The following is a 21,912-nucleotide window of genomic DNA, read 5'->3' on the forward strand; positions in this document are numbered from 1 at the left end:
AGAGCTACTAGGAGATAGTACAGAAGCAGGGCACTTGGCAGGCACACTATCTCTGTATTACACATGGTCTCTATAGTACCACCAGATATGATGATACCTAAGTGCAGATATCAAGCACCACTGGGAGTGGAGGGAGGAGAGGAAGTAGAAAGGAGGAGGGAGGAGAAAAGGGGAAGAGAAGGGAAGAGAGGGAGTTGGAGGACAGGAGGAAAAAATAAAGTATATATAAAAAGAAGAAGACAAGAGGAGAGGGGGAGAGGGGGAGAGAAGAGGGAGGGGGAAGGAGAGGAAGAGATGGAGTGGAGGAGAGAGGAAGAAATGAGTGGGAGGAGCAGCCATGGGCTGTCAGAGATAGTAGAGGACTAAGAGTACTTCTGTCTCACACACCCTGACTAGTGTCCACCCCCAGTATAGCATCAGGTCACTTAGCAGAGAAGTGATTCCAGAGCACCACCAGGAGTGGCCCAACCCCCTCCATCCCATACCACAAATAGCCACAACAGAATTACTATGCTTTAGAATCTGTTTTCAACAATAAGGTCCAAGGTCCAAGTATATGAATGTAATAAAATGAAGGTTTCTGTGAATTGATTTAATTAGAATATAAACATTTTATTTTATATAAATTTCTATTTTTAATGAGGACAATTGTAAGATTAGTTGAGTTTCTAAAAACTGTCACCAAATAACTATTATTTTCAAAAGATACAGTATCTTTGATTGATTTACTGAAATCAATGATGTCCTTTCTGTGAAGTATAGAAAAGAAAAAAAATTACTTACAATTGATTTTTTTAATTACTTAAAAACAGTGGTCCTCAGACTATGGCCCGCGGGCCACATATTGTATTTGTATCTGTTTTGTTTCTTCATTGCAAAATAAGATATATGCAGTGTGCATAAGAATTCGTTCATAAGTTTTATTTTTACTATAGTCAGACCCTCCAATGGTCTGAGGGACAGTGAACTGGCCCCCTGTTTAAAAAGATTGAGGACCCCTGCAAAAATATTAAAAATTGTCCTGAGTAATGGCACGGCAATAGTGCTACACCATTTAAAGCCTGTCCCTCTTAGTGCATCATCATTTCATATTTTTCCCCATAGACAGACACCACACCTTGTCAATAAATAATTACACTTTAATGGCAAAGTAATAATTTAGACAGATACAGGGTGCACATTTGCAAAAAAAATATATGCAAGCTGGTTTACAAGCTAGAGGAACAATAAACCAATAGAAAATACATCATCCAGTTAAGTCCATGAACACCAAGTACTTATTGTTGGGGCTTTACAAAGACTACAAAACTTCCCAGATGATTTATCTCACTGTTTCTGTCTATTTACATGTTATGTTACATCAAAAAATGTACAAAATATAAAATGTTTACAGACAAATGTTTCACAAACTAGTTTAAGTTGTAAACTAGGTGGACCTACTGGGATGTATTGCAGGATGTTGCTTATGGTCATGTTTGGAAGGTGTTTCTGAAAATGGCAGGAAAAGATGAGCAATTTCCTTAGCTCATACATTACACGAGAGAAACTACTCACTCATCCAGCAACAAAGAGACATCTCACAACAGACTGGATCCATGTTTGAGGTATCAAAGTCATGGGAATTCTTGGTATATAGAGAGAATTTGGATTTCCCAGAGAGCAATAGCACCTCATAGGACCTCTGAACTCAGGGACACTGAAAAATCTCCACAAATATCTTGAGTCATGGTTCTCTAGCAATTGACCCTAGAGGAGGTGAAGTGGGGTCCCAGGGAGTAGCACTGATTACACACCCTGAAAAGAGTTTGTTTCCTTCCTTTCTTATAACAAGTCTACACCCAAGCTTTGCCCTTGAGATGTATAACCTGGCTTTCAGCTGTGGTGGCTTTTTGTGCAATGACTCTCTCTCTCTCCCCACTCCCTCTCTCTTTCTACTCCCCCCAAGACTGGTGCCCTTACATACATTCACACATTTGCAGAAGTGCACTGGCTTCATGTACAGTTTGTGGGCAGACACTCCCTCTAGTACTGAGTGCTCTTGCATCAGCATCATGACTGTGGATACAGAACAAACGCACTAGAGAAGAGCAACTTGGAGACTCTGCATTCTGGACTTGTTAGCAATGTACAGAAGATTTAAGCCAGGGAAACATCTCTTGACACCATCAGGATAAGGACAACTGTGTGTGTGTGTGTGCATGTATGTGTGTGCATGTGTGTGTGTTTTGATTTGTGCAAGTTTTCCAAAAGGAGTATTTACAATACCTACCCAGTAGCCTGTGCAAATCTAACCTCTTTTACAGTATCAATGCTTCCTCCCACCTCCACTTCACTGAGCCCATGCACTTGAATGCTGAATTTCTCATGAATGACAACAGCCATCGAAACTATGTGCTCCAAAGAAATGGTAGGAATTTGGAGAGAATAGGGAAGGAAAGCTGAACAGCTGTGCTTGTGCTCATTTTGTAGCTCTGCTGGGTCAGAACTCAATCTCCTGACATTTGCAGGAGACTCTTGCCTACACCTGGATGGAGTTTTGTCATCTATCTTAGCTCCTAAAGTGACAATCCAAGAGAGCTCCTGGGTTACTTGAAAATGGGGAGGGGGGTGGGGAGAAATAGGTAAATTCTTTTATTCACCAGGTTCAAAATACTGATCTTTCTCCTATTCATTTCTCAAAAGCAAACCCAAAAAAGAAAAAGAAAGAAAATCCCAACAACACAAAATAGAGAGATGAATCACTGTGTTTGTTAACTGGAGTTACTTGATTGGAAATGAAAAAAACAGTGGAGATCCACCATTGGTTCAGAATCGAAACCAACTGTTAGACCATTGTAGAAATTGGTTTTAAGGCAGTGAGACAGCACCATAGGAAATTTTCCTCCTTTCACTGAAAAGGCTCCAACAAATAAAGCCCTAAAAAAAAGCCTTTTGTCAGTGTTGACAAATAATTGGTATAAAACTCTTGTTAAGGGTGTATGGGCAGGTGGTTTGAAAAGACCATTGTGGTAATAATAACTCTAGAAAACTTGGGACTCTGAGACTAGTAAGACGGTGGAACAAATCCTGTGAAAATGGCAATAGAGAATGAGTTTGGCATCGTGCTGCCGTGTCTTTCTAGTGGTCACACATTTTCAATTTGTGCTTACAAAGGACTGGCCTCACAGCTTCATTCTGGAATGGGCATAAGCAACATACCACACCATACCACACCACAAAAATGGCCCTGTGTGCAGCACCTGGTGAAAGGGGGCACCCAGGGGATTGGAGAGACCAGAAGGATGCATGGGGGAATAAAAAAAAGTTGGGTATTAACCAAGATTTCCTTGTAAACTTTGTGAGAGAACCAAAGGAAAGTCTAATTTGGCTATTCATGTGCGATAGATTTTGCTCCCCTATCCACAGGGACCTTTCCAATTGAGTCGGGGATCCATGGAGCATACCACAGCTCTACCCAAGGTGAGACAGAAAATCAAGCTCAAAATATACTTTCACGTGAACCTCTGGTAGTGCAGACTGGGCTGTGCCACCTTGGGGGAAACCAGACTCTGGGAATGGGCCCTGGGATGGAGGACTGGCAGTGGCTTTGCGAAAATGCCTTCCCTGGAAACATCTTCCCAATGTTGGGGATGCCTTTGCTTTTGCTCTGTTTACCCACTACAAGGTAGACTCCAGAGCTGCATCCACAGTGTCTTCACGTGGGTGGGGGCCATCAGCATCACAGCCTTGTGTCCCCGAGTAATTGGCTGCTTCTTGGAGTTTCATGAGCATATTCATCTGGAAGGAGAAAAGGAGACAGCCATATGGGTATCACTGCATGGCCCAGGCCAGTTTTGCAGAAAACACACGGCAAAGCATGGCATCCTATGCCAGTAGAATAGGAAAATATTTGGATTATTATTTCACCTCGTTACCTCAGTTCCCTTACCTGTTTCTCCCCAAAGCCCAAATTGGGAATCTAGAGAACCCCCTTTGAAAGGAGATTATGAAGGCCAGTGCTGTGCGGGGAATGTTATTGCTACTAAATATCTGGGTCCTGTGCTAGAGTGAACCCAAACTTCTCAGCTTTTCTGGCTAGGAGAAGCAGCAAGCATTGAATGGGCATTGAAAAGTCAAGCATATTCCTCTATACATAGACACATACATAGTCCCCTGAGAGAGGGAGAGTGCAGATGAGCCAGTACACCATCTGCTGCTGAGGGAGTGACCTTAAGAGGAGGGGAATGGACAGGGCAACAGGAGGAGGAGGAAAAGGAGTGGGGTGGGAGGAGGAGGAGGTAGGAAGAAAGGGAGTAGGAAAGGGGAGGAAAGAGGGGAGGAGGAGGAGGAAAAGGGGACATGGAAGAGGGGGGACAAAGAGGGGAGAGGGAGTTAGGAGGGGAGGAAGAAGAGGAAGAGAAAGGAGGGGAAGAGGAGGAGGAAAAAAGAGGAAGGAAGTGTAGGAGGAGGAGGAGGAGGAAGGGATCCCTGTAGAGTCTGCTACTGTTGAATCTGGCTAGCACATAATTGATATCTCATGGAAGCAAGACCTTTCTCCTGAAATGACAGCAACTGGCTCAAGCTGCATAGCTGCACAGGACAAAGAGGACCATGTGTGTCAACTAACAGGTGACACTTGCAGGGAAGGCACTTGGGGAGAATGAGGAAGCATTACAAAAGGGGAAGCAGCCCCCTCACTTGGATGGAGAGACCCTGTGTTAGAGAAAAAGGTAAAATCATAAAGCAGATTCAAAATGAAATAGTGTCCAAATCAGTGATGTTATAAAGCACTGAAAAATCAGCACCTCATACTGAAGTTGGGAGTCTCTTAGGAGGAGATTTCAGTAAGTTGTAGCAAACTTTCTGTTGTTTTATTAACATTGATTTATTTAGCTTATTAATTAATCAAAGTTTTTTAACAGCTTACAGGGGTCTCAAACTCACAGCCCGCGGGCCACAAATGGCCCTCTGTACAACATTTTGTGGCCCTGCCCTAGAGGGATTTTTTTGTTTTGTTTTGTTTTAGTTGTTTGGGTCACAGCCCCCAATGTTCAAGGCTACTACTGACTTTGCACTCAAGGATCACCCCGACTTTGCCTCCTGCGGCCCCCAGGTAAACTGAGTTTGAGACCCCTGGAGAGAAATAGAGATTCAAAGAAAGGATACATCAAGAAAAATTTCTTTATAAATTTTGGGGCCAAATCCAGCAGCACTCAGGAATTACTCCTGGCTCTGCTGTTGAAAATTGCTCCTGCCAGGCTGAGAGCACCATATGGGATGCAAGGGATTGAACCCAGGTTGGCCACATGCAAGACAAATGTCCTACCCACTGCACTATCACTCTAGCCGCTAGAAAAATTAATTAGTCCTATATTAGGTAATGCATGCTTGTGTGCTCAGAATGAAATGTTTATTCAATAAGTGTTTATAAAATAAAAATAAACCAAGATGCACATATTTTTTCAAGAATATCTTTCTGACAGAATAGTTAGCGCATATTTTATAAGCATTTTCATAATCTTTTTGTTTGTTTGTTTGTTTGTTTGTTTGGGCCACACCTGGTGACGCTCAGAGGTTACTCCTGGCTATGCGCTCAGAAATCACTCCCTGGCTTGGAGGATCATATGGGAACCACGGTCCGTCCTAGGCTAGTGCTTGCAAGGCAGACGCCTTATCTTTAGCGCCACACTCCGGCCCCCATTTTCATAATCTTTAAAGCAATGCATTAAATCAGTTCTCTGAGGATATGGCATGTATTATTGTTATCTTAAACCTATAGGCCAAAAGAACAACTGTGCTCCACATTTGTCGAGGTATATAATGTGCTAGATTGTATTCATTTGTGAATACATACAATCATTTGTGTTTTTTTATATTTAATAACAAATTCGGAGCTGGAGCAGTGGCGCAAGCAGTAAGGCCTTGTCTGTGCTAGCCTAGGATGGACCGCAGTTTGATCCCCGGTGTCTCATATGGTCCCCCCAAGCCATGAGTGATTTCTGAGCACATAACCAGGAGTAACCCTTAAGCATCACCGGGTGTGACCCAAAAACCAAAAACAAAACAAACAAAAAAAAAAAACTAAAATTCAACCTCCTAACACTTAGTGAATGGAGACATCAAAGGATTAGAATTTTTTCATTTTTATTGTTTTTATACAATAAGAAATAAGAAAACACTATGATCACACTGAGGCTTCAGTACTCCTGAATTATTATATATTTTTGAATAATCAATTTTGGATCTTCACTAGAAGGATTTGAACAATTAAAAGAGGACTAACTATCAATATTAAAGCTGGGAACTAGTATCTGGAAAGTTCTCTCAAGATATCGAGGTTAACAAGTGTTTATACATATGACTTCTACCACCATGCTCTGTAGTCAAGACTAAAGAGGAAGAAATAAATCCCAGCATCTTACCAGGGGGTCTCCGTCCGTATCAGTCTGTGCAATGTGCTTTGAGGTTGTAGCTTCTTTAGTACATCCTTCATATCCAACATCTTCCGGTCTCAGCTGAAGCAACGCTGGGCCCTCCTGAGACAGAGACGCTGAGCTCCACGGGTATGTATCAAGCACCCATTTGGAAGGATCTTCCCAAGGTGCACGCTTCCCATACATCTAAAAAAATACACACAAAAAACATCTTCAATGTCTTCCTAGTCAGCTAAACAGATGGCGACCAACTGAATGATGCACTTTAAATCCTTATAGGAATTTACATGCCTGACTACTGCTTTTAAGATTTTAAAATATCCATTTTGTTAATATAGTTTGTTTCAAAGTGAAACAAAATAAAACTGAACACCTGGGATTGATGGGGAGCATGTGAAGGAGAATTGTTTTAAATAAATGTATGAGACAGGAGTACAGTGGGTAGAATGCTTCCAACCTGGCTTCAATCCCAAGTATCCCATAGACAGACCCCTCCATCCCTAGCTTCCAGGAGTAGTAACTCCTGAGTGCAGAATCAAGAGTAAGTAACCCGTAAGCATCACTGGAAGTGGTTCAAAAACAAAAGAACAAACCAAAAGAATAAAGTACTTATGACTACTCATGTTTATCTTTATTATAAAAAACCAAGAACATGCAAAATCAAGAAAGAAAAGTTCTAGTTATGGAGAAAATAAAATAATAAATTTAGAAACAAAGTATGGAGATGAATAGGATGCTCGCCTTATATGAGATTGACCCAGATTCATCCCATATGGTCTTCTGAGCACACGAGGAGTGACCCTGAATACAGAGCCTTTGAGAAATGTCAGTTGTGGCCCCAAACAAAACAAAACAAAAATGTAAACATGTCTATTCAATTATCAAAGATCATAAGAAAAGATAATTTCTGTGTCTAGTTCTCTCTACTTAGTTTTGGGGGAGTATATTAACACATTCTCTGACAATCACTTTTCTCAGAGTAAATTCTTTCTAATACTCTAATGATTTCATATAAGAAACACTTTTTAGGTATTTATTTACAAGATGACTAGCAAAGAAGCTAAAAAAAAAAAAGAAATGGAAGCAATAATGTTGTCAGACTCATACAAAGCATAAAAGTGAACAAAGAAACAGAGATGTGGGGAGTCTGTGAACCTAAGATAAAATGAAACATTGTTAGGCTGGAAGCAAAGCTAAAACAAAATCTGAGAGTCTGTAGCCATAGTACAGTGGGTATTTGCCTTATACTGGTCAACCTGAGTTTGATCTCTATAGTCCCCGGATTCTAATCAGGAGCAACTCCTGAGCTCATAGCACCAGAAGTTAGCCATGAACATTGCCATGCATAGTCACAAAACAAAACAAAACAAACAAAAAACTCCATTCAGGGAGAAGCTTGGTAAAAAAATCTTTTTTTTAGTTTCTGTCATGGGATGACAGAAAACTTGCAATGTAGACAACTGAATATGGATGTACCAAATCTAACCCCTTTAATTAAAGGGACTAAGCCCTTTAATGATGGAAGTGAGGCCAACACCACTGCAGTGATGGGGACCCCATGATACAGTGCTCCCACTAGGGAATGAGAGCTGCACTTAGTGGTGCTCAGGGGGCCAAACCAGTGCAGGATGAACTTCAGGGTTTCCTAGAAGCAAAGACTGTCTCAGTCACTCAAGCCACATCCTCACCCACTAGCTTATAAATCAGTGTTTCCTCCACCTTGACCTGCCCTGTATTGAGAGATAATAGGTAGCAAGTAACAGTGGAAATCCTGGATGATAAGACAGAAGTTTGTGTCTATGTAGCTAGCTGACTGTGGCACAGGGAGACGAGACCAAAGTTGTAGACATGGGTGCCCTGAGGACTATGTCTATAGGTTGCTTGGAATCACTGCTAGGTTTCTTCTAGAGAAGAGAGATGAAGCTGTGGTCAGTTAACCACAAAATTCTAGGTCCTAATATCTATATTTTTCTTGATAATATGATGGTAGGGATAGAAATAATTTGATTGTTCTTCATTCTATTATTTGGGAATTTTCTCTCAGTAAAAAAAACTTACTTTATAGAAATTGTAAAACAGAGTTGATTGGAGAAAAATGTGTAATTCTTGGAAATCAAATCTATAAAAATCGTATTAATTTCCAGATGAATGAACAGAGTTTTGAGATTAAAACAGGTATTACAGGAAAACATCTGAAAATTTAAACATTCAGAAGGAGATGAACTATTGTTAACATTTCAAGGAGGAATGATCAGAATGAAAATCAGAATTAACTACATCACTGGCTTTTATTTTACTGAAACATCTGGCCAAGAGAATATTCTCTATGCGTTTTCTTATCAAAGCATGAGTCTTGCATATGAAAAGAGATTGTTCTATTTCTCTCCACACAGATTATTTTTATTTATTTTGCATTGTCAGGGATTGAACCAGAGCCCCTTGCAAAGCAAACATTGTAATGGAAAACTCTGCCTTCAGCCCCAACATAGATTTTTATTTCTGAATTGTTGCCTTTCTGCCTCTTTCCCCAAGTCAATATTATTTGATGCCAGTAGCTTCATAGCACTAGTGCTTTTCTTTTCTTTGCTTACCTCCAGGAAGTACATAGGAACCACCCTAAGAATACATCTATCAATTATCTTTTCACTAAGCACATCTTTCATGAGCAAGGAAAAATGGCTAATAAACAAAAGGCTTTCTCAGCTCTTTCCTCTGCTTGGAGCTATTGCCCACCTGCCATTCACTATTTTTGAATTAATACTGCTTTCATTCTAGGACCACAATCTAAAACTCCAGCAAGAAAGTTAGATTTTTATTTTCCTTTAGAATTAATTTTGAAGTATCTTTCCATTATGGTTTGAGAAATTGGTTTCATTTTAGTAAATGTACTTAGGTACAAATGAGAAATTTATAGAATTATAATTGCTAGATTATATTTACAAATATATTGATCAATTAAGTTCTTGTTAATATTTTAAAACTGAGATCTAAGAAAGCTAGGCTTTTAAAATGTTGCTTTTGAATTTTGAACAAAACCTTTAATATATTAGAAAAGAAAAATATGGATTTCATGTTTATAATTGCTTGGATGACAGTGCAGTACAGCACTATCTAATACAGATACTTACCAATTTAGAAAGAAAATAATTTAAATGTTAATTTAAACATAATGACTTCCAGGATATTATTAATTGCATTTCAAATATAATTATGTTTAGTTTAAATAATTAAAATTTAGGCACCTGAACCCATAATTTATCAGGAAATGTTTGAGTGAAATCATGAAAAGTGTTGCTATTCTTAAAAACAAAAACATAAGTCAGGGGTGGAGAGAAAAAAAAAAGAAAAAAAAGTCGTTGGTATAGATTCATTTTTGGTACCACAACTGGAACTAGACTGACCATGCCCTTAAAAACATGAAGTCGGGTTATTTAAATCCAAAGTAGAACCACTGTTAGTGTTTTCTAGGATAACTATCTCTGAATGTTTTGAAAAGCTTTAACATATTCACTATGTTCATCAGAACAATTATGCTCTAAATAATTCCACACCCTTCTCTTAGGTGAAAGTAGCTTGATGACAGAAGGAATTGAAAAAAACAGAACACAGACAACTAAGCTTTTAAACAGGAAAAGACTCAGCATGGGTTGCAGTTGACAAAATGTGAAAAACCTGAGCTCTGTCTTAATCCTTTTAGTTTTGTGATCACCAGATATAGATAGCTGAGCAAATTATTTTTTATGACTTGGCTGAGTTATTGCAAAAGAAGAAAATATTTATCTACAGTGATATACAACACAAATCATAAAGGTTCAACGTTAAGATTTATAATTATATGTTATAAAATTTCAACTAAGATGTAATAAAGCAGCAAGACTGATGAAAAAGAGGGACAATATTTTATTGAGGAAACAAGATTTTTCCTGTTAAGGATGTATTTTGACATTTTAGCTTAGAATAAAGAGAAGACTAAGAGAATAAATGGAAGAGTTTAATGCCTCATGATATAATATAAATGGGAGGAACAGCAAAGATGCTGCTATCATAAATTTCAAGAAAAAGCAAAAAAACAGACTAGCAAATGGCCTCTGAACCAAAAGCACTACCAAAGAAATAGAAAGATCTTCTTACATGTTATATTAAAGAGACACTAAAAATGAAATATATTAGAAATAGGGAACCTCTGTAGGAAAACAACTGATTGCAAATTATACAAGAGACAACTTACAAAGATACATAAAATAGACTTGTCTTGTGAAACTGTTTAATGACAACTTGACTAGAGAACAGTGAAACTGACTAGATGGTTTAATAAGAACAACTTGCAATCACCTACTGTAATAAATTTGACCTTTAATGTAAAGTTGTTGGAGGAAACATACATTTTTTCTATTGCATATTTACTCAGAACTAAAAAATAAGTGTTCCTACAGTTCATCTTTATAACTTTACCAGGATATTAATATACTTTAAACATATATATTTGCATTGAGATAAATGCTTATACTTTAACAAGAAGACATATGTTTCAGATAGTAAGGGAAATTTTTATTATACCTGAAGGCCTTCTCTCACTGCCTCCAGGATATATGGTACCAAAGAATAGTTCCAAAGGTCCATGAACCACACTCTTGAACCTTCCACATCCATAGGGCAAGGAAGAAAAAGTCGAGGACCTGAGAAGAAACAACAAAGTTATTTTTAACAATTATCATATTCCACAGTAACCTTTGGAGGGGGGGGTTAATGTTTCTTGTAGGAGTCTTAGAAAATTTTAATATAGGCTAGTTTGGGGATTATTAAAGTATATTTTATTGAAGACACAATTCCCAGAACTCTCATTTCTTTTTACAATAAACTTTGGTCTGAGGGGCCAGAGTTTATAGTATGGTGAGAAAGGTGTTTGCTTTGCACATAACTGACCCAATTTTGATCCCCACTACCACAAATGGTTCCCTGTATACTACCAGGAGTAATCGCTGATTGAAGATCAAGGAGGAGTATGCCCCTGAGCACAGTGAAGTCTGGCCCCAAAACAAAACAACAAAATAAAGCCCATCTGAAACAATTTAGGGTTAGGAGAAATCTTAAATAAAGCTCATTATTTGGTCAAATTGGCCCATTTCATAAAGTATGAAACTGCTGAAATGAGCTGCTAAATATGAAACATCACTCTTTCAATGTGGGGCTCATAGTTCTGACCCCCAAGGTAATATACCCTCTAATCTACAGTTTCTTTAGTGAGTGTGTTTTTTAGAATCCATATCAATGGCAAGTTAAGAAGGAATACAAAACTCAACATTTGAATTTCAACTCAGGAGAAAAAAAATCAAATACCTCAATAATCTTAAACTCAATAACTCAAATGCAATTTTTTAAAGAATATTTCAGTTAAGTTGTTATCTAATATAATGAATACCTAAAAATAGCTAGGGATCCAAAGGGTTTCAGCTCAGGCACACATGGACTAATGGAATAACAGGAATATAGGGGAGAGAATGTTATAAACATGTTTACAACAGAGTGATGTTTGTGTTAAACCAGAGTAATGTTTTCAAGAGCTGTGATTTTTTTGCCAACCCAGAAAAAAAATTTTGCTCACAGCACTTCCTGGATCCCTGAGGCACAACCTGGGGATCTTGAAAAAGTGATTAGGGAAGCTCTTAGGCATAAGGAGTAGCATCTTAGAGCAGACCTAAGGAGGCTCAGATGTGACTCCAGTTAAACTGTCAGAGAACTCGACCCAACCACAGTTCCTAAAATTTAAAACCCCAGTTGCCACTATCAAAGTACAATGAAAAAAGACCACCTATCCATTAGGACCTGCTACCAACCTCAGCCCCAGCAGGGAGAGACCCTTCCAGAGATATCACTTCACAGCAGGACAGCTTGTGAGCAAGCCCAGGTAATAATCAGGGGTCCTCAAACTTTTTAAACAGGGGGCCAGTTCACTGTCCCTTAGACCATTGGAGGGTCTGACTATAGTAAAAACAAAACTTATGAACGAATTCTTATGCACACTGCATATATCTTATTTTGCAATGAAGAAACAAAACAGATACAAATACAATATGTAGCCCGTGGGCCATAGTTTGTACGATCAAGTACCAAACTATAAAGGTGTGATTAGTCAAACAATAAAGGTGTGATCTATCTGGTCATTGTGTCAGCACTCACCACCAATTCCATCCAGTTCCACTCCCAACATCTATTCTTTAGATTCTTGCCTATTTGTAATATCTCCATATACCAAATTGACAGTCGAAATGAAGCTAATGGAATGCGAAGCTCAGAGGAAAGGCAAGATTCCAGGACACAAAATAACTAAAGACAACTTCAATATTGAGAAGCTTGAAAAACAGTACCTGCACTTGTTATTTTCTACTATACGATCTGGCAGTCTTCCCTATACTCTGAGATTCTGGAAAATGACATGTTGCAGATTCTGGACTCACCGATGGTAACGTCAGAAGAACTGTGTGTTTCCAAAAACCTATTGAGATGCCGCCATGTCTTAGGAATCCAATCGATGATTTTCACCAGGTCATTACTGCGTGTGCTCCTTTCGATTTCCATCTCTATTAGTTTCCTTCGAAGGTATCGGCCTAAAAAGCCTTTTACGGGCTCTGTGTGATTTGCACAAAGGACCCACCTAAAAACAGAAAATAATGGACAAGATATTTTCGTAAAGAAAATATCAAGCCGTAGTGATACACTTCCCAGTGACATTTGGAATGAGGATCAGGCTTATAAGTATTAGAAGCGACTTCATTTTTGAGGAAAAAAGAAGCAGGTGTGTCTCCAAGGGTATGGAAGTGCAGGCTGAGCACTCTGCTCAGATCAGCTACTCTCTGAACATTGCTCACACTTGAAAAGAAAGGGCCCTACTTTAGTCCTGACGTAGTGAGCAGGAAAAAAAATTAACCTCCCTGACTCTCCAAGAAACACTTCTGATTGCAGGCTGAGGATCACAAAATGACTGCTTGAGAAAGAGTATGAGAAGTGAGAATTATTTTCACACCACAGGTAACCACTAGAAAGATCTGTCAAAATATAAATTAAAAAAGCAAAATAAAAAACAAGGCTACCCAAAGAAAGTAGAAAGAGATGATACAAAGGCAAAAATAAAACCAACCAATCAAACAAACATCATCAATTTATCTTACCTGAAATTGTGATGCAGCTCTAGATTTGGTGATGAAGACACTCCCTGATTCATTGTTCCAATAATATATGGACTGGAGAAAATAAAAGGGTAAGATAGGTTCATCTACTGACTGAGGTACAAAATATGAATATATTGAAATAATTTTAGAAAGCAATGTAGAATAATATGGATCACTCTGCTTTATTATTATTATTATTACTACTACTACTACTACTACTACTACTACTACTACTACTACTACTACTACTACTACTACTATTGTCTTTCAGCCACACCTAAATGTGATCCTGGCAGTATTCTGGGTCTATATGTTGTGCTGGGAATTTGATCCTGGGCTAGAAAAAGCAAGGATGACTCCACTTTCAAGGTAAGCTTTAAAAGAGTAATTTTCTGATGTTATGTTGGCAAATAACAAACAAAAATGCACTAGAAATTCAGGTTTCTAATTTCTGCTCTAACCTTTCAGTCAATTTTACTCATTTATAAAATGGAAAAGTTAGAATAATCGCAGAAGCTTTTATCCCATGGAAACATAATGTGATAAAATTACTAATTTTTCCCATTTTATACTTTATGGCTAATGTTCCTGATATAATTTATATTTTAATGTTTAATTTTTCTGATAGATATTAACAGTTTTATTTTAGAAAATTTATTAAGGATGTCTGCACTAATTAAGACTAGTCTTTGTGTGACCAGAGCTGGTAGATGCACAATTCTTTAATCAAAAAAAATTAGGGCCTGGAGAGATAGCACTGCGGCGTTTGCCTTGCAGGTAGCCGATTCAGGACCAAAGGTGGTTGGTTCGAATCCCGGTGTCCCATATGGTCCCCCCTGCCTGCCAGGAGCTATTTTTAAGCAGACAGCCAGGAGTAACTCCTGAGCACCACCGGGTGTGGCCCAAAAACCAAAAAAAAAAAAAAAAAAAAAAATTAACACCTGAACTATCTCTTCAGCCCAAGTCTTCAGACATTATATACTCTATATCAACCTTTTACAAATTGTATCACAAGTAGTGAAAAATTTGACTCATGAATAGAGGACTATTAGTCCCTCTGTGTGTATCTAGAGAAAGACTGGTTTTGAGCTTTATGATGGACTAAGAATGAACACCTTGTTCTCAAGTCTAATTCTAGTTTTTGTTTTCACAATCAAATATTTCATCATTTTACTGGTTTCTCAGACATTTAGCATATCTGCAGTAGTGAATATTATCAAGTTGATGAGGTTTCCCAAAAGACGCCTGCAATATAATCATTGAATGAATGAATGAATGAATGAATAAATAGGGAGCTTTAAAAATACATCATAATATTAAGGAGGTCCCTAAAATGAAAGGTTTTGTAAGAGGTCTTCACAGGTATGAAGGCACAAGAAATCAAATTTGATCCCCTTCATTTTATATTTTATCACTCAAAATATTTCATAACATACCATTTATTGTATTTACAGTTGAGAAATCCATTGAAGATATCACTCAAAGAGTCCACATGATGAAGATTATCAAGAATTATTACAACTGGGAGCTCCACACTGTTATTATCAGCACTGCACTGTTCGGCCAGGTTAGCTAGATACTGTTGTAATTCCTTTAAAAATAATAAAAAACAAAGACATCAATGATACATTCATACCAAAGGTGAGCACTCCATATTTAAGAAATAGGGTGCTTTGTTTTCCACTCACTATCTTTGACTTAAATGCATTGATCTTTCCATTGATTAAAATAAAAGGAATTCATAAAGAAAAACAAAATAATGCTGAAAATTCATGCACATGAAAATTCATATTTTAAAGGAAGAGCAGCAACAATATAGCAAACATGCAGCATATATAAAGCTGAAAACATGAAGGCCTATTTCTCATTTGTTTTCTCCCCCAACAGAAAAAAAAAAAGAATTTCAGATGTGGGTCCTACAATAAATCGCAACTGAAAATTCCACTCTGCTTTTAGTATTTAATTAATAAAGCGTATTTTAACAGGTATTATAATTATAAGTTTAAAGTAGAACCTAAAGGCACTAATTCTTTAAATGTTTTTATTCCAGTTCATTTCAATGAGATGCAAAAGAAAGAATAGCTCTGGGACAGGGATAAAAATATAATATTTGGTTATTTATCCATCATCTGCACACAGCTGCTCTTTCAGTAAACAGAGACACAAATTACTGTTTCATTGGGTCACTTGATAGCATTCTTGAGATTCTTGGTTCTATAACAGGTATTATTCCTGTCTAATAGCTTTTAATCTAAATATGATAACCAATTCACTGATTAACTGCTCCCACAGATGGGTAGGCCAAGAGCATAATTAGGTTTCTTAGAATTATCCTAATCAGTAAGAGCATTTCCATCATATTTGCATATTTACAATGACATTTTCAATTTATAAATTTTGCTCAGGTTTAAAAAAAAGTCCCATGATCTAAATTTCTGGTACTCAGGTAAACATGTGAACTATTTACCCTAGAAGCAACTTCACCTTGAGTAGTAAATGTGCGGGGGCCACAGATAGTTCAGTGGGTAAGGCACTGCCTTATATTCAGTTGACCAGGGTTCAATTGCCAGCATTCCATATACTCCCCAGAGCTTGCCAGGGGTAATTTCTGAGTTCAGAGCCAGGAGTATACCCCTGAGCTGCCTTAGGGTATGACTCAAAAACAAAAAAAAAAAATTAAAGTAAAAGTGGGAAGGGATGAAATGATCAAGCCTAAGGCTTTTGATGGTTTATTTTGAGGCTGTACATAGTGATGGACTCAAGGACTACTTGGGTTTCAGGAATTAAACTTGGTTTGTCAGTATGCAAGGTCAAAGCCCTGTACACTATTCTATTCTCTGGCTCCAATGGGCAAGTTTTTGAAGAATTTAGAAACATAAGCTTAAACATAATATTTATATTTATATATTTATATCTATAAACTATATGTTTATATATAAAAGCTATCTATATTACCTTTTACTTTTAAGTTTAGGTTATATTTTAATGATAAAATGGGAGAATAGGTTTATAAAGAAAATGAATGACATAAGCAGAAACATAAAAATATTATAATAGTAGGAAAAATTAATAATTTTATGAAAATGAGTAGTGGTAAATACATTAGAAAAATAGTTTGCAAGTTTTAATGACTGGTAAGATCAATGAACTTTAGGCAGTGAAGAAACATTGAATGTATGGAATCCTAGTTATGTATTCCTAATCAAAATTTCAAAGTAGTAAGTACACTTAAAAGTAGGGGTGGGGAAATGAGTCACAAGAACACAGAAAATGTTGAAGCTAGGAGTTGATACGAGACTGTATACAAAAGAGAAGTATGAGAATACTTTTGGTTCCAACAGAAAACAATGGAATTTTAATGCGTGGGCAGATTTTAACTAGGAAAATCTCTATTTTAGGTGATAAAAAGATAGGAAAAAAAGAGAAATAAAATTAAACAGAAGCTGTACATAAAGTATCTAGATACAAAATTTGCAGTAGTCTAAGTGACAGAATATTAATTTGGGTGGGACAATGGTGGTAGGTAAGATGAATTTCTTATAGTGTTTTTCAGTTGACATTTTCAGGATCCCACATATATATTTACTGTGCTAGTATAAATCTCCCTAGAAACCAATAAAAGGGTATTATCTAGAAGAGTATACACTGCTAATTGTTAATTCAACAGATGTTGAAACCAGGAGTTACCCAGATGGAAGAGAAGTAGAGAATAGAATATCAGGGGATATTTTCATTTACTAGAAAAAGACCAATTAGCAAACAAGAATGAGATGAGATTACTAAAGGGTAAGAAAGTAACAAGAAGATAATTATAACAATTAAAATCACAGTATTTCTTTAAAGATAAAGAATCAACTATAGTAGCAATCAAAAAAATAAATAAAAGAAAGACTGAGATGTTGGAAATGTTGGACTTTATTCGTTGGCCCCCAGATGCACCAACAATATCTTGTGGCAGTGCTTCTTTTTTGCATAGGCACATTAAAATGGGAAAATAATACATATGCAAACAAGTTTTAATCTAATAGAGATGGGAACACAAATTTAGTAATGTAATTAGGTCTTTTACCCTGAACATTGGCATAATGATTTGGCTCAGGTCTCAGAAGAATAGGCATCACCCACACACACCTGAACTATGGAAACAACCACAATTGTCTTTAACATTCTCAGGATCCAAGCCTCTACCAGAGAAGACCTACCACTGCTTTGGCATTGACTTACTCCAAAGAGTACTCCCAACACCCAGGCGACTCAGCAACAGTCTGCATGCAGGGCAGATCGCTCTGCATTTAATGATATGCTGAAACTAGAGGATGCTCCACATCAGCCTGACATCAACGAAAGAAATGCACAGAATCCAGAGTCTTTAAATATAAAAGTCTGATACCAACTATAGCTAAAGTGTGCAAAAGTTTCACTGGGATCTTGAGAATGACTGGAGTTGGATAGACTGGAATGCCTGGAACCCTGAGTCTGTCTTATGCCAATAAACTTCTGGGGTGAGGCCTTTTTGTAATCAGGTCAAGGACGTTTTTTCCATTTTCTCCATTTTTCTGGACCTATGCAAACATTGGCGATTGCCACTATCACACTTTTACTATATATTTTTTACTCTTATCCTTTAAGGAAAAAAATACAACTTACTGAACTTAAAAACAAATTACTGTAGTAGAATGCCTGTCTCGAATACAGGTAGGGGACAGGAAGGGGGAAGGGGGTAATGTTGCACTGGTGAAGGGGGGTGTTCTGGTTATGACTGTAACCCAAATATGATCATGTTACTTAAATTAAAAAATATATTTAAAAGAAAAAAGAAAGACTGAGAAAAGAAGCAAAGTAGATCAAATTAAGATATCAGTGTGTGATTTTTAAGAAGCAGAGACACTGGATAGGTTATTATTAAGATTATCTCAATAGACCTCATTAATAATATAAAGAGAACTGGTCTTCAGTGGGAAAAGTGTCATTTGGGAGTGGAGTGGGTGTTAGGAAAAGGGGGCAGCCAACTAGGAGGAGGAGAAGATACTGAAAGGTGAGCAAGTGTCATGTATGAAACTATTGGCAACAGTGCTGGAAACAATAGTGCAAAGACTGAAAAAAGAAAAACAAACATTTTTTACAAAGCTCATCTCATAGAGGAAGACTGGTCCGTAGGAGGCAAAATGGACTGTGGGGCAGATTACTGAAGGGAAGCAGACATTGATGAAAACATGTGGTTGAAACACCATATGCCTGTAACCCAGTCATAGATGACTTTGCAATTTCTGGTGATTAAATGAAATTTTAAAAAGAAGATCAAGCCTAGCCACAAGAGGAACAGGCATGTATAGGTAATTCTGTGGGGAATAACTGGAGAGTTTTTTCCACAGACCTCTATGAAATTTGTATGACCTCTCCTCTAGCTTACTTGGGTAAAACCTGAGGCTGAAATATGTATGCAATAGAATGAAAAGTTTTATGTTCAAGTCCTCATGAGGCTGTTGAAACCAGGTATAATTACAAGATGTACACTGATCATGAGATAGTCCAATACTTTAAAAATATAGAGAACACAGCAATTATATTAAAATAGTTGATTGCTGCTTTCTCTAGTGTTGCCTCCAGACACAAGAGACTCATTTAGTCTGCCAAGTCCAGTTCTCTGATATTTTCCCACCTTGCATTCCAGGTGGCTTCAGCTGGCCACATATTCTTTCCTAAATCCATCTCTATCCCATGGGCCTGCTGAATCAAAATGTAACACAGTGTAACTATTCATATGTGTTATTCTTAATCATAAATTCCAGCCAGAGTTTGGTGTGTATGAAGAGGGACAGAATTGAAAATGCAGAGGTATCAAAAACATGAAAATTTAATGGTTCCTGGGTTCAATTTCTTTTCTTTTTTCTTCTTTTTTAAAACCAGCAAGTACTTTATGGCTCTGTCTTTCTGTTGCTTCTATGGGTCTGCAAAAAGTGTGTCAGCGATTATACAGCTCTATTCTTCAGAGGAAAGAAACAGTATTGTTTCTTGTCTCACTCATAGGAGCAAACCCACACAGTTCACAAGAACCCTCAATTTGCCGTCTTTGTTTCTTTATCGCACTCTCTCACCACTTCCCTCACCTCTGCTCTGAAAAAACATGGCAGAATTTTGGACAATTGACCCAAATGTGGTCACCTTTTTTGAGCCTTATTGGCCTGTTTCATGGGAAAAAAACGGAAGTGTTTGCTAGTTGCAGTCTACACTGAAGGTTTACTCACTTAGTTGTCTGGGTCTCTTCCCTTTAGAAACTTGTAGCACTATTAGTTCTGATCATGCTCTACAAGAGTATCTTCTTTATTCATTATTTTGCAATAAATCAGTAACTGGCTGATTCAAATGGTTTTAGTTTTTGAAAGCAGAAAATAGCTGTTGGGTGTGAGGATGACAGCTGAAGGGCTGAGTGTGGGTGTCTCGCCCATGTGAGGTATTCATTTTGTAGTGGGGCAGTATCGTCTTAATGCCCAGCAGTTCTGCTGTTCATGGCCTCTCCCACCGCCAAGCACCACATGCCAGCAGAGGCAGTGAAGCCAGAAGCATGCAATTGTGGCAACTGGAAATGAGAGAGAGCACAATAGGCAAAAAGCGCTGCTGCTGGAAAGCATGCGAGCAGTGCAACACAACTACAATATGTGTGTCTCTACCATGTGTCTTTAAGTCTCCTGTCCTCACAACATCAACAACAAAGCAAAAAGAGAATACTTTATAGGTGTTGTTTATTTTTAATTAAAAAAATCAAGCAGGTAAATAGGCAGAAAAAAACTGCTCACAACGCTCTTTGTTCTCTCTCTGGCATTCATACCAGCAGCACTCAGGGGTTCTTCATGGCTCTGTGCTCTGAGATTCTTGTCACAACAGTGCTTAAAAGATCAGGTAGTTCCAGATTCAATGCATCTCCCTACATATTCCAAACATATGCACCAGACCTCTGAGCATCTCCCAGGTCATCACATAATCTGACTACTGAGAATATTTGGAAACACTAACTTTTGAGGTTTTGAGGATGGATAGTGGCCTCCATTATGGTGCTCACAAACTTTGGGGGCCACTATGGCAATAAACAGCTCAGACATGTGAGTATGAGCATTTGGCAAGGCCCTCTACTTTGCTGGGACTCATAAGGGCCATGTGTGGTAGGGTTCAGTGCTCAGATGTCACCATCACTATAGCTGATGTTTTATGCATTGGTATATGGTGCTGAGGATCCAACTCAAACACTCAATCGTGTGTTCCAGGCATCTGAATTATTTCTCTGGAACTAATATTTTTATTTACATTCAAATAAAAAAATAAAATTTTTCAAAGCAGTAGAATTAATGGTTGCTTTTATTATTATTTTTTTGAGGGGGCCACACCCGGTGATTCTCAGGGATTACTCCTAGCTATGTGCTCAGAAATCACTCCTGGCTTGGGAGACCATATAGGACGTCAGGGGATTGAACCGTGGTCCATCCTAGGCTAGTGTGGGTAAGGCAGATAGCTTACCTCTTGTGCTACCACACTGGCCCCTTATTTTTATTTTAAAAATAATATCTTTATTTAAGCACCATGATTACAAACATGTTTGTAGTTGGGTTTCAGTTATCAAAAAGAACACCCCCTACACCAGTGTAACCTTCCCACCACCAATGCCACCCGTCTCCCTCCTCCCCTGCTCCCTACCTGTATGTGAGACAGACACTATTTCTCTCACTCACTACCATTGTCATGATAGTTTTTAGTGTGGTTACTTTTCTAACTGTTACTTTTCTAACTGTTTAACTTTGTGTTAAGCATCAACTTTTGTTTTGTTTTGTTTTCTTTTGTTTTGTTCTGGCCATACCCAGTGATGCTCAGGGGCTACTCCTAGCTATGCAATCAGAAATTGCTCCTGGCTTGGGGGACCATATGAGATGCTGGGGACTGAACCGTGGTCCAAACCGTGGTCCATCTTAGGTCAGCGCATGCAAGGCAAACACCCTACTGCTTTCACCACCACTCCAGCCCCTATAAACTTTATTTTTAACTATGCTCAAGGGATTATGTGTTATTTAAGATAAAGTCAGGATTGGCAACATGCAAGGCTCTTGCCTTAATATCTAGTTCTCTCTCTCACTCTCTTCTCTCTCTCACACACACACCTTTACAAGGTGCTTTATTTTACACTGAATATATAAAAGTAATGGGCAGGTTTTATAGTCTTTCATGCCTATTTAGTAAAACAGCATTCAGGATCATTATTATGGTACATTAGACTTTAGTCAAAGGTAAAATAGAATGCTGTCAGTTTCTAAATTCTCTAAGAAGAAATTACACAGAATATAAATAAT

General features: G+C 37.9%; 1 protein-coding gene across 1 annotated transcript in view; it reads right to left on the bottom strand.

Moving 5' to 3' along the window:
* Positions 1-2,598: 2,598 nt before the first annotated feature.
* Positions 2,599-21,912, bottom strand: part of NAV3 (neuron navigator 3) — a 531,493-nt gene continuing 512,179 nt past the window's right edge. Inside the window, exons 34-39 of the mRNA XM_049783639.1 lie at positions 15,016-15,170; positions 13,580-13,651; positions 12,869-13,065; positions 10,971-11,089; positions 6,402-6,599; positions 2,599-3,777 (exon numbers count right to left, since the gene is read on the bottom strand). Of these exons, the coding sequence (XP_049639596.1) occupies positions 3,658-3,777; positions 6,402-6,599; positions 10,971-11,089; positions 12,869-13,065; positions 13,580-13,651; positions 15,016-15,170 (861 nt within the window). The 3' untranslated portion in view covers positions 2,599-3,657. The remainder of the gene's footprint in view (positions 3,778-6,401; positions 6,600-10,970; positions 11,090-12,868; positions 13,066-13,579; positions 13,652-15,015; positions 15,171-21,912) is intronic.

This window comes from Suncus etruscus, chromosome 11 (genome assembly GCF_024139225.1).
Source record: "Suncus etruscus isolate mSunEtr1 chromosome 11, mSunEtr1.pri.cur, whole genome shotgun sequence".
In the NCBI taxonomy this organism is placed as follows: domain Eukaryota; kingdom Metazoa; phylum Chordata; class Mammalia; order Eulipotyphla; family Soricidae; genus Suncus; species Suncus etruscus.